Source organism: Danio rerio, chromosome 17 (genome assembly GCF_049306965.1).
Source record: "Danio rerio strain Tuebingen ecotype United States chromosome 17, GRCz12tu, whole genome shotgun sequence".
NCBI classification, from domain to species: domain Eukaryota; kingdom Metazoa; phylum Chordata; class Actinopteri; order Cypriniformes; family Danionidae; genus Danio; species Danio rerio.
Window position 1 is genome coordinate 44,886,113 of NC_133192.1, and position 13,320 is coordinate 44,899,432.

A 13,320-nucleotide genomic window follows, 5' to 3' on the forward strand; every position below is an offset into this window, starting at 1 on the left:
AAGCTGTAAGTACTGATCAAACTATCAAATTTCTCATGATATCATCCAATACACACTTAGTAATGCAAAATGCAAAACTAATTTTGTTTTATAGAATGCACTAGTGTTTTTAAGCATCGTTCACTGCCGCCAGCTTTTGCTGCCACTATACAAAACCGAAACAGCACAGACAGACCATAAAGACTTCATTCCAAATAATTTACAACAATTAAGTAGGCTATTACCAAAACGGCGAGAAATCAAAGTGACCTGCATAACCAAAAAAAGAGAAGTCTTGGAAGCATTTTGCTGCAACGGTGAGGCCTTAAGCGAGCTCCTCTCAATGGGTCGTTAAACATCTGCCGATGCACCCATGCCTAATGAGCCATTACCAAAACATGTCCTCTTCACCAAAAATGCAATTACCACATTTCCCCATAAGCCCTTAATTATACTAATGGGCTAAAATTAAACAAATCCACAACAAGCTGATTGGGTCGGCACATACCGATCCATTTGGAGAGTCAGCAGAAGAATTGGCGGCATGCAAACAGGTTGGGCGGAGAGAGGAAATACATGACGCATTGTACACGTTCACCAGATGCCATTCTCAATGAAAGGGAGCAGATGTTAAAGACCGCAAACTTCTAAGAAACCTGCGCTTTACAAAAGGCTAAAGTAGAGCGCCTGTGAAGCTGTTGTGGCTGGTTGCTAGGGCACTACTAAGATGCTCTATGCGGTTACTAGGGTATTTTGAGTGCTTGGTGGTTTCTTACCCCCATTAGCCAACGGAGATCACCATTAAGATTGTTTTGATATGCTGGTCCCTATAGCATACATCATTCTACCAATGAAAGGCTTTTTTTTTTGCTCAAATAAAAATTTGAGTCATGAATTGTCACTTTTTTAATGTAGGTTATTTGCAGGGGTTGTGAAATAAAACTGAATGTTCGAAAAATGGAGGTAGATATGATATATTGCAATAATACACTACCTGACAATAGTCTTGTCACCTATTCAAGTTTTAGGAACAACAAATAATAATTTGACTTCTAGTTGATCATTTGGTATCAGAAGTGGCTTATATAAAAGACAAAGGCCTCTATATTATGCTTATTCTACCAAAATAAAGTATGATCATGCCTTGATTTTAATTTTTTTAATTAGGACAGTAAAGTCTGACTTTGCTTAGACAAAAGTCTTGCCAATATAAAGTCATGGTGCAGTGGAAAAAGAATTAATATTGTGTATGTCTCCCATGATCTTGGAGGACTGCATCCATTCATCTCTGCAATGACTCAAACATCTTATTAATAAACTCATCTGGAATGGCAAAGAAATCGTTCTTGCAGGACTCCTTTCTTTGAATTCATCTTCAATGCCTCCATCTTCTTCTTACCCCAGACATGCTCAATAATGTTCATATCTGGTGACTGGGCTGGCCAATCCTGACGCACCTTGACGTTTTTTGCTTTTGGGAACTTTAATGTGGAAGCTAAAGTATAAGGAGCGCTAATATGCTGAAGGATTTGCCCTCTCCTGTAGTTTGTAATGCAATGGGCAGCACAAATGTCTTGATATCTCAGGCTGTAGATGTTGCCATTTACTATGCATATATCCCACAAGCCCCCAGACTGAATGTAACCCTTATCCATGATTTTTCCTTTACTATTCTTGACTGATTTCTGTGAGAATCTTAGCTCCATACGGGTTCCAATAGGTCTTCTGCAGTTTTTGTGATGATTAGGATGCAGTTCAATGATTCATCAAAAAAAAAAAAAAAAAAAAAAATCTACCCTTTGCCACTTTTCAAAATTATCAACTAGAAGTCAAGTTATTATTTGTTGCTTTTACAACTGGGATTGTCTGCAAGACTTTTGCCAGGTAGTGTACACAACATAGTAAAAAGCAAATCCATAAACATTGTCATAATTCATCAGGAGATTATAAGTAATCACTAGCCATAAATGTGAAACAGTGAGCCTACGCAATGGGTTTTTACAAAATTTGGAATGAACACAGTCCACCCAAAAATAAAAATAAAAACTTCTCACCATTTACTCTCACTCAAGTAAATTCTTTTTTTTTTCCTGGTGAACACGAAGGAAGATTTTGTTGTAAACCAGCAGCCATTAACATCCATATTAGGAACCAAAAATACTATAGTAGTTAGGGCTGCTGGTTTCCAACCTTCTTCAACATATCTTCTCTTGTGTTTAAGAGAAGAAAGAAACTCATGTAGAGAAGAAAAAACATAATGACAATTTTCTGTTTTGGGTAAACTATAAATTTAATTGTTGTCTTACCTATTAAAAGTTTAACAAATTGCAATTCCCATGTTTAGTCCCTAAATGTAAGGCAATACAATTGGCAATAATGTTTTACTAGAAATAATATGTCACCTATGATGCGAATCAATTTGTGTAAGCTGTTTGGACAGAACTTTTTGTTGGTATAGTGTGTCCATAGTCATATTGGAGTGATCAAAACACAAAAAGCCTATTTTTTTTATTTCCAGATGTTAAAATAGGATCCAAATCCCTCCCATTTTGTATAACGACATTGTGTGTGGCTCATCATTGTAGAAGGGCTTGAATTAACTCCACAACACATATATCATTAAACAGTTGGGAAAGTTCTTACTTTAGTAAGGGAGATCTGCTTTGTTCTTGTCTGTCACTGTGCTGCTCTGATACGCACGTGGAAGTGGTGGGCGTGGACAACCAGATAATTTGCATTAAAGGCACTTCCAAATCTGGCTCAAATCAGGCTTAAAATCCTGTAGTGTGAACTAGGCTTTAGTTGCTAATTTGTATAAATTCGTATACGAGTTCAGTCATACAAACATGTCAGATGTTTAAAAGGAGGTGTGGCACCAAACCCCACCCCTAAACCAAGTCGTCACTGGGGGATGAGCAAATCATACAAAACTAGGCTAGTTTGTGGTGCGCCTCGCCTTGACTGCGATGTAAACGAGAGCAGACGGCTGCAGTAAGAGGAGGGCTCAAAAATTACATCAGAAGTCAGACACTTCCCGAATCTCGCTGTTTTGCTGCCTGGAAATGTCACCAGATCGCATTGGAATTTTTTTTATTAAGGATGAATGACCTCATAAAAAAATACTATAGCGATTTATATATATTATATATTATTTATATATATTTATACTAAATATTATAGTGTTTTCAGAATTGGGTTATGTTTATAGTTGCTGTGATACCAGAGCAACTATAGAATTTAAATTGTAGTATTTTTAATGTGGGAGTGGATACATTTGAAATATCACTGTTTTTCCAAATGATGGTCACAATCACAGAAGATGAACAGCTAATTACTTAAAAGGGTGTATTTAAAATAAAAATATTTATATTCAACAGAGGTAAATGTTAAAAGAATGACAAAATAAACAGCTTATACAACAAGAAATGTTTCAAGAAATCTAATTGGCTACATTATAAATTAAAAAGCTATAGCAAGATGCTTTTGAGTGCTGACAAATGTTTGTTTGACATGAAGGAATTCTTCAGGGGTTCATTATATTGACATGCTTATTAGGTCTATGTGTGTGTGTGTTTTGTTTACTTCACTTCTTTCACTTCTCATACGAAACCGGCATAATGACAAAGCAGTTGGATTACCTTTGTATGTATGTATGCATATTTGTGTGTTTTTGACTTTTATAGAATAACGTTGCATAAAAGTTACAATACACAAATCACACAAACATACAACAAAGTGAAAATGACAACAAACAGGACTAAGAGAGAAATGAAATATAGCACATGCACATCCTAATAACTTATTATTAGTAACATTTAGTTACACTAGATAGGTCACGTTGTGTTTTTACAAAGATGTGTTGTTTTTGTTTACGTGTAAATCTAAATAAATACATTTTATTTAATTATCAACGAAAATACAAAAACGATATTTAACAAAGCCAGGTATAAATCTTAGTAAAAACAAGATAGAGAATAAGGTTTAATTTGTGAGTGCAGTCTTTGGAGAGCAACTGCTGCCGACTGCTCAATCTGAGGTACCCGCCTCGCTGTTGCCAGAGTTTTTTGGCGCACTTCAGCAGGACATCAGAGCGAAGCGAACACAACTCGGACATATTTCTAACCGGCATGCCTCTTGCGGTGAATGATTCTGCGCAGATTTTGGCCTTCTCAAACAAGCCTATTGTCTAAATGAGATTGCATAAATTCATACGAATTAGCTAGTAAATCAAAAAGTTATGGATTGCTGTGAGAAAGCGTTGAATAATCGGATTTAATCCTTAATATAAAAATAAAAAAAATCACATTTTACAGTGTACATGGAGATTGTAAAAGCACTCAACAGTGCAAACGATGCACAGAAGCGTAAATGCTGCCTTATAAAGAAGCAGTGTCCCTCCCTCAGCAACAAAAGACTGTGTGTGTGTGTGTGTGTGTGTGTGTGTCTGGATGACCGGCTGCCTCCTGACACCATGGCCTCGCATGGCAACACCCTCCCAGTAACTGCATTACTAGCCCAGCCAGCTGCTCTGCCCCCCAGCACTCAATTGGATTGAGGAATTCTTCTGTTTTCGCTTGCCTCAACCCCTCCTTTCTCTCACTATACCTCTGAAAGTTGCATTTGCAAATTAGAGGAGTTACTTCCTGTCTGTCTGTGGCTGATAAAAACAGGCCTTTCACCCTCCCCACACGTTCCGCCCAACAGTCGCAATTACCAGGCCCGATGGCCAAAATGAACGGAGCGTGGCTCGCGGCACACGCACTCCCTCCCTTCTACGAGCAGAGGAAGCAGACTGTGGCTGAGACGGGCTAATATGAGCTCTGACAGCAAGAGGCTTCAGCGTCCGGGAGCCTGATGAATTTTGCTCTCCGCAGGCCTGCACATGATCGGATTGAGCGCTCAAACTTAACATGGCTCCCACCGGCTCATTTTGCCAGCGTTAACCTGCTAACGCATGTCGATCGCCGCCCCGCCAGCATGGGCGGAATTCGATAGCAGGGCCCTGCTGGTATCCGGCAGGCCTTTGGCCCTTGCGGCGTGAGTTAATGTGCTGATCGGGGCCCCGGTCACAGCGCACACAGGAGTCCAGAGGCTGAGAGCTGTTTCTAAAGCTGCAGATGCTCGGCTCTCTCGCTGCTGGAACGCTCTCACAGCGCACAGCGGTCTGACAGAGGTGAACAATCAGCAGCACAGGCCAAAAGTCACGCTCTACACGTGTGTCACTCACCTGCTGACAAGACTACACCGCCAAATCAACTCATTATATCTCCATTTTCAATAGCTGCTTTTCAGGGGTAAGCTAACATCTGTTACTGTATTTAACAAAGGAATATTTAATGTCCACATTTAACAAAAGAGCTTCATTGTATTTGTTGCCTTTATTTCAAAAGCAATGAAAGTTGATCGGTTTAGGAGATTTGGAGGACAGCATTGAAATGTTGCGATGAACATTAAATTAATAAAAATGAAATGTCTACACATTTGAAGGGGCTTTTAAAATACAAAAAAATACATTTAAAATGATAATATAAAACCCTGGAGTTTTACTGGGGGTCCGTCCGTCCTTCCTTCCTTCACTTTTTACTTTACCTTACCTTCCTTCCTTCCTTACTTATTTACTTACTTACTTGCTTACAACCTTACCTACATACTTACTTATTTCCTTCCTTAATCCTCCATTCATTCATCCTTACATACAAACACATATTCAAGCCGAAATTATTCATAAGTCTGCCAAATCCTGACTTTTATTCATAAAAGCTAGATCAGAAATGACACATGGATTCTCCCAAAAGATAAAAATTCAATTTAATTCAATTCATCTTTATTTCTATAGTGTTTTTACAATGTACATTGTGTTAAAGCAGCTTTACATCGAAGATTATAGTAAATTGAAACTGTGTCAGTCCAGTTTTTGTACAACACTTACAAGAAGCATCGTTGTTGAAAAACAGTTATCAGCTTTTATTTATATTTGAAACCAAATCAGTCAGAATTTGCCATGGGGTATGAATAATTTCAGGCTTTTCATACATACAGTTGAAGTCAGAATTATTACCCCCCTTTGAATTTATTATTATTATTTTTTTATATTTGATATAAATGATGTTTAACAGAGCAGGAAAATTTTCAAAGTATGTCTGATAACATTTTTTTTTCTTTTGGAGAAAGCCTTATTTGTTTTATTTTAGCTAGAATATAAGCAGGCTTTATTTTTTGAAAAGCCATTTTAAGGCCAATATTACTAGTATATAATAGTATATAATTTTTTTTTTACATTAATCTTTAGAACAAAGTATCAGTATACAATAACTTGCCTAATTACCCTTACCTACCTAGTTAACCTAATTAACCTAGTTAAGCCTTCAAATGTCACTTTAAGCTGTATAGAAGTGTCTAGAAAAACATCTAGTAAAAAATAGGTCCCACTTTAAGTGGCCTTAACTAATATGTGATTACACGGGAATTAATAGTTTGCTACAATGTACTTATTGTGTAAATACATGTATTTATTGTGTACTTATGCTTGATTAAATACATGTATGTAATTACATCTGTAATTAACTTTTGTAATTACATTTGTAAAACACACTGTTGACCATCCCTTACACCTTAACTCACCCTTAAACCTACCCATACCACCAAACCTGTCCATAACCCAACCTCTATACCAACTCAAAGGCACCACGTGTTCTCAAATACATTAAAAACACAGTAAGTACATTCTATTTATTTTTTGATGTAAGTACATAGTAGTTAAGGACACTTAATATAAAGTGGGACCAAAAAATATTTAATGTCATCATGGCAAAGATAAAATAAATCAGTTATTATAAACGAGTTATTAAAACTATTATGTTTAGAAATGTCTTGAAAAAAATCTCTCCTTTAACTAGAAATTGGGGAAAAAAATAAACAGGGGGGCTAATAATTCAGGGGGATAATAATTTTAAATTGAACTGTACACACACACACACACACACACACACACACACACACACACACACACACACACACACACACACACACACACACACACACACTGCTGCTTTCATTTAAAAAACTTAAAATGAAAATTAATTTGCTGTGAATCTAGTCACAGCGTATTTATACATCCCCTTCATTCTAACGAGGGTCAAAATAAAAACTTGTTATGATGCTCATAATGATTACTTTTATTTATAGCTTTTAGTTAAGTGCCATGAAATGCAGGGTGAGCACCCAATCAAATCTCCAGGTGTTCTCATTAGAATATATGCAGTACTAAAGACACAGCGCCCTATAATACACCAGGTGCAATAAGGCACAAGACGTGCATGGCGCGATTTGTTGCTATTTTCAGACCAATGCAACTGTAATTTTCATGTTTTGCTCATGGCTGTGCTGGTCTGAAAAGAAGGGGTTTAAGGGTGCATTGTTGGCGCGTTATTTTGAGGAACTGAAATAGACCGCGCCATTGACCAACTAAAAGCTGCTCTAAAGTCCAGTGCAGAGCGTGTTAATTATGCGCCTAAGCAGGTCCAAACGCTTATACCAGGAGTGTTCAAACTCAGATCTGGAGGGTCGGTGCTGAAGTTTAGCTTTAACTTGCTTCAACACACCTGCCAGGACGCTTCTAGTAGAATCTAGTAGGACCTTGATTAGCTGGTGCAGGTGTGTTTGGACACCCCTGGCTTACACATTGCTTAATGCACAGCAATACACAAATATCTTTACAGATGAAAAACAATGGATTAAAATGTTGCAAAAATTATTATTTTTTAGATAAGAATAAAAACCACAACTTCCATGCCTTCTTCATGTCGAGGGGCTTTTTTTCAGTTTGCTCTTGACAATTTGGTTTTGTATAATGTTATTATAGTTAGCAGTATTCTTTTTTATAAGCATATATTTATATATATATATATATAAAAAAAAATATATATATATATATATATATATATATATATATTTTTTTTTTTTTTTTTTTATAAAAACAAGTTTAGATTTGCCCACCTGGGTTTTGGAGACATATGCATTGCCGTATGGGGCATAAGAATAGGACAGATGTTTTGATATAACTCGTTTTTTTGTCCACACTTTGTTATTATTGTTCATTTATTATTTTGTTAGAAATTAGAACTAAATTTAGAAATAGTTTTGAAACAAATCTTTGCATTCAACAAACAACTTGAATATGTAGTCTGTCTTCAGTGAAGTAAGTTTCTATCCGTTTCCTTACTCCACTAAAGTAAAGGAGTAAAAGTAGAGAGAAAGTAAAAGAGTTTGAATAGAGGAGGCTCATTCATTATCCTCGAGCTGAAGATGGTCTGTTTAACCGTTTTCTAACTAGTGAAGCATTCAGTTCTTGCTTATTTCAGAGTCTACCATGTTAATAGCAAATCCATCCTGTTGTGATGCAACTGACTTTTAAAGGGAATGTGAGATGAGACTTTGATTGGTTTAATGCATATTATGCTCAAAACACACTCATAACTCATTAAGAGCACAACCCTGTCAGAACATGTACCAGGGCGCAGAGCATATTTTTCTGTCCTTAAAATAGCAAAAGTAGATTTGCACGCCCTTAATGCACCATGTGCTTTAGACTTTGCACCTAGATCATTAAAATAGATCCCACAATGTTTAAGACTCAATGTTAGTGGTCACTTACTCAAAACAATAACAAAACCAAACATTCCTCTATACTGTTGCATCTGCACTATGTACACATACTTTAAGCTGTGAATTAACATTTTTGTTCTGTAATTTATTTATTTATTAAATCATACAACTAGAATACTTGACTCTGATTAGGGGATCTTGTTTTTCTTTGATACATCACATGCAGATTGTCCCTCTTAGGCTTTATGTTCAGTGAGCTAATGAAGTATTTAGAGTAGACACTAACTGATATTATGCATACTGTCATTTACATATACAGAATATATCTGTGTACCAAGGGTGATAATGTAATAACCTGTTGTTCCAACAAAATAAACTCTTATTTTTCTTGCCAAGGGCTTTCAGTTGCCCAATGCTTGCTTTATCCAAAAGCTTAATCACACATTTCTTTGTTCACATAAATGTAGCTATTCATGGCATACTTAAATCCATTTTGGTGCCAAGATTTTTATGGTTAGGTATAGAAATGCACTCAAAGCCTCTCTCTTGCTGCCCGACAGATCAGGAGCAAATAGAAAAAAAAAAAAAAAAAAACTGTAACTGACTGTAAAATACATGGAATGCTTACAAAAAACTCAGTTTACCCCAAAATCACACTTATGTTGTCCCAAACCCCTGAGACATTGTTCGTTTTCAGAACATAATATATTTTAGGTGAAATCTGAGAGCTCCCTCATAATCCACAGACTGCAAAATTCTTGATTCATTCAATACAGATTTACACACAAAAAAAAAAAAAACATTCTCAAAACTGATTATATGCCTTTAGTTGTTCAATCTTTTGTTAGGACATAAAAAAAAGAAAAAAAAAACTTTATTCTTCTCAGTGTCAGTGTATTGCTCCTATGCACAAATATTTATGTACACATTTATTTGTTCACAAAATTCAGGGTTCAAACTATTTTTTACTACTTTACGATTTTTCCATGACTTTTCCCAAACTCTCATGACCTAAAAATTTACACTTCATAGAGCTACTGTTTTATGTAGGAAGTCTGATCACATGAATAGGCCCGATCACGCGGTTTCAGACTTGGACGTTACCTTCCAAATCAGGACTATATATATATATATATATATAGACCTCTGAGCTAGACCACTTATTTGACCTGACACACAGAAACAGCAACACGTGCTGTATGACATCATGCTGTTGCAGAGACACTATTGGTAAAATGTCAGCAAAGAAGAATTAGGGTACAAGTTGAGGTGCTATTTGTTTTTACATTACATTTTAAAATATTTTTCTGTCTAAAAGAGAACAAACAATGTTGTTTATTACTTGCTCAAGCTACATCAAAGAATGTTTTGTTTGTTAACAGAGCTGTTGAATGTTAAAATAAGGTGACCTCAATAAAAAATAAGGAAGATCCTGGATCTGTTTCTTCGCTCTACTAAATTGTTTTTATAATAAAAGTATCAGATTGGGTTTCGGTAAAGGTAGATATTCAAAATCAAATGACTCGGACTCAGTCAAGGGCAAAAAAACCTGATCGGGACATCCCTAGTTTTATGTAATGTCTACTTGGTAAATAGGAAAAAAAAAGAATGTTCAAATTTATTACAGTATATCAAAAATATGTGACAATCTATGTAGTTTATATTTATTTGTATACCTGTAAAATAATTTTTAGAAACTATCTTGCTGTCTGTGTGAAAGTTTTCGAAATGTTGACTTGTGGTTTCACAAGACTTATAAGAATAGTACAAATTTTCTTCATCACCGACTGTATTTTACCTCTGTAGTTATGGACACAACAATCAAAATGTTAAATTACAGTGAAAGCGAGTGAATATAGAGTGTATATAGAGTAGACTGTCTGTTTAAAATCTGCTGATAGTGCTCCTTTAACAAAATTTTAACTGACCATAAGAAACTTTTTCAAGTACATGTCAATTTGCACTAATCCTAACCCAAACCCAAACCTCAACCTAACAGTCTACTTATAACCTAATAAGAATTAGTTGGCATACAGATGCAAAGTAACATAAATTTATCAAACGGACGATCAAAATAAATTGTGACCAAAAATTTAAATGTCATTTAAAAATAAACAATTACCTTTTTAGTGATGGAGTCATCAGAGTCAGAAGGCATCCGAGTGGACACGTGGAAGATGACCTCCACATTGGAGGTAGCGTAATATGGAGCTGTGCTTCCTGTGCTGCCATTTCTCTGCAAACCACCCATAAACCCACAGTGAGTGGCCAGATTCACCTAAAAAAGATGGAGAGAAGATTCTTGATGCTCTGGCCAATTCACAGACTCACAACAGATCCAACAGTTAATTTTGTGTGTTATTTCACCTCCCATCCCAGTCCAGAGACAAAGTCCTCATAAACCTGACTGCCCTGTGTATTGGACAGAATGGAATATTTGTCCTCTTGTCCTTCTCCAATATAGAAGACTGCTATCTTGTGTGTCTCTCGACTGGAAACAAAGAAGCAAACATACATCATGACATGAAATGTGAGGAATCGGCATATTGAAAGTGATCTGTGCATGTAATAAATCAGAAGAAAGGCCACCCAGATTGAAGCTGTGGTATTAAATTAAAAGTGTCGTAGCACAAGGAGCTGAATACTTGCAATGTAATCACTTCAGAATTTTTTTCTAATTGTAAAGTTATTACCAACATTGTTTTGGCTTGTTTAGAGGTGTGGATATATTATTTTTGGATATTTTCAGTTTTTATTTGAAGTGAATTTAATTTGTATTTTTTAGAAACTTTTTTGTGCTGGGCAAAGATTAATCAAATCTAGAATAAATGTTTGTTTTGACATAATATATGTGTGTGTACTTATTTTTTTGTATAAACAAACACGCAGGCATATACTTGAGAATACACACACACACACACGAACACACACACACACACGAACACACACACACGAACACACACGAACACACACGAACACACACACACACACACACACACACACACACACACACACACACACACACACACACACACACACACACACACACACACACACACACACACACACTTTATTTAATATTTCCCAAATGATGTTTGACAGAGCAAGGCTATTTTCACAGTATGTCTTCATAGCACTTCACTTTTTCCATATTTTTATGTTACAGCCTTCCTTCAAAATCGATTAATTTATTTCCTCAAAAACACACACACAATACACCATAATGACAATGTGAAAAAGATTTTTTAAAATTGTTGCAAATTATATATATATATATATAAAAACCAAAACAGAAAAAAAGAAAAGAAAGAAAAAAGAAAATCGCATGTACATCAGTACTCACAGCCTTTGCCGTGAAGCTCTAAATTGAGCTTAGGTATATTGTGTTTCCACTGATCATTCTTGAGATGTTTCAGCAGCTTAATTGGAGTTCACTTGTTGTATATTCAGTTGATTGGACATGATTTGAAAAGGCATACACCTGTCTATATAAGATCCCAAGGCTGACAGTGCATGACAAAGCACAAACCAAGCATGAAGACAAAGGCATTGTCTGTAGACCTCAGAGACAGGATTGTCTCAAGGCACAAGGCTGGGGAAGGTTACAGAAAAAAAATTCTGCTGCTCTCAAAGTTCCAATGGGCACAGTGGCCTCCATCATCCGTAAGTGGAAGATGCTTGGAAACATCAGGACTCTTCCTAGAGCTGGCCGGCCATCTAAGCTGAGTGATTGGGGGAGAAGGACCTTAGTCAGAGAGGTGAACAATAACCTGATGGTCACTCTGTCTGAGCTTCAGCATTCTTCTGTGGAAAGAGGAGAACCATACAGAAGGACAACCATAAATGCATTAATCCACCAATTAGGTCTGTAAGGTGGAGTGGCCACTCGAATTCTCTGGTCTGATGAGACTAAAATTGAACTCTTTGGAGTGAATGCCAGGTGTTTTGTTTGGAGAAAACCAGGCACCAGGCTAATACCGTCCCTAAAGTGAAGCATGGTGGTGGCAGCATCATGCTGTGGGGATGTTTTTTAGCAGCAGGAACTGGAAGACTAGTTAGGACAGAGGGAAAGATGAATGCAGCAATGTACAACTACATCCTGAATGAAAACCTGCTTAAGAGTGCTCTTGTCCTCAGACAGGGGCCACAATTCATCTTCCAGCAGGACAATGACCCAAAGCACACTGCAAAAATATCAATGAAGTGGCATCACAACAACTCGATGAATGTCCTTGGGTGGCCCAGCCAGAGCCCAGAACTAAATCCTATTGAACATCTCTGGGGAGATCTGAAAATTGCTGTACACTTTCGCTTCCCATCCAACCGGATAGAGCTTGAGAGGTACTTCAAAATGGAATGGGCAACAATTCCCAAAGACAGGTGTGTCAAGCTTGTGGCATCATTTTCAAAAAGACTTGAGGCTGTAATTGCTGCCAAAGGTGCATCAACAAAGTATTGAGCAAAGGCTGTGAATACTGATGTACATGTGATTATTCAGGTTTTTTTTTTTTTTTTTAATAAATTTGCAACACTTTCAAAAAATCTTTTTTGCACATTGTTATTATTGGGTATTGTGTGTAGAATTTGGAGAAAATTAATGAATTTAATCCATTTTGGAATAAGGCTGTTACAAAAAAAAAAAAAAAAAAAAAAACGTGGAAAAAGTAAAGCCCTATGAATACTTTCCAGATGCACTGTATGATAGACTTGCTTTGTTTACTAAATAAAAGTTAAAAA

General features: G+C 36.4%; 1 protein-coding gene across 19 annotated transcripts in view; it reads right to left on the minus strand.

Annotated features, from left to right (window-relative positions):
• The window catches only part of ralgapa2 (Ral GTPase activating protein catalytic subunit alpha 2), a 324,474-nt gene that overhangs the window by 85,233 nt on the left and 225,921 nt on the right, over nucleotides 1–13,320 (minus strand). For all 19 annotated transcript variants that reach the window (XR_012393091.1, XM_073927824.1, XM_005158906.6 and 16 more), the window contains 2 exons: nucleotides 10,951–11,074; nucleotides 10,706–10,861 (listed from right to left, as the gene is read on the minus strand). Coding sequence is in view for 18 of the 19 variants with exons in the window: in XM_073927824.1 (XP_073783925.1) it covers nucleotides 10,706–10,861; nucleotides 10,951–11,074 (280 nt within the window). In the remaining variant the exon portion in view is untranslated. The remainder of the gene's footprint in view (nucleotides 1–10,705; nucleotides 10,862–10,950; nucleotides 11,075–13,320) is intronic.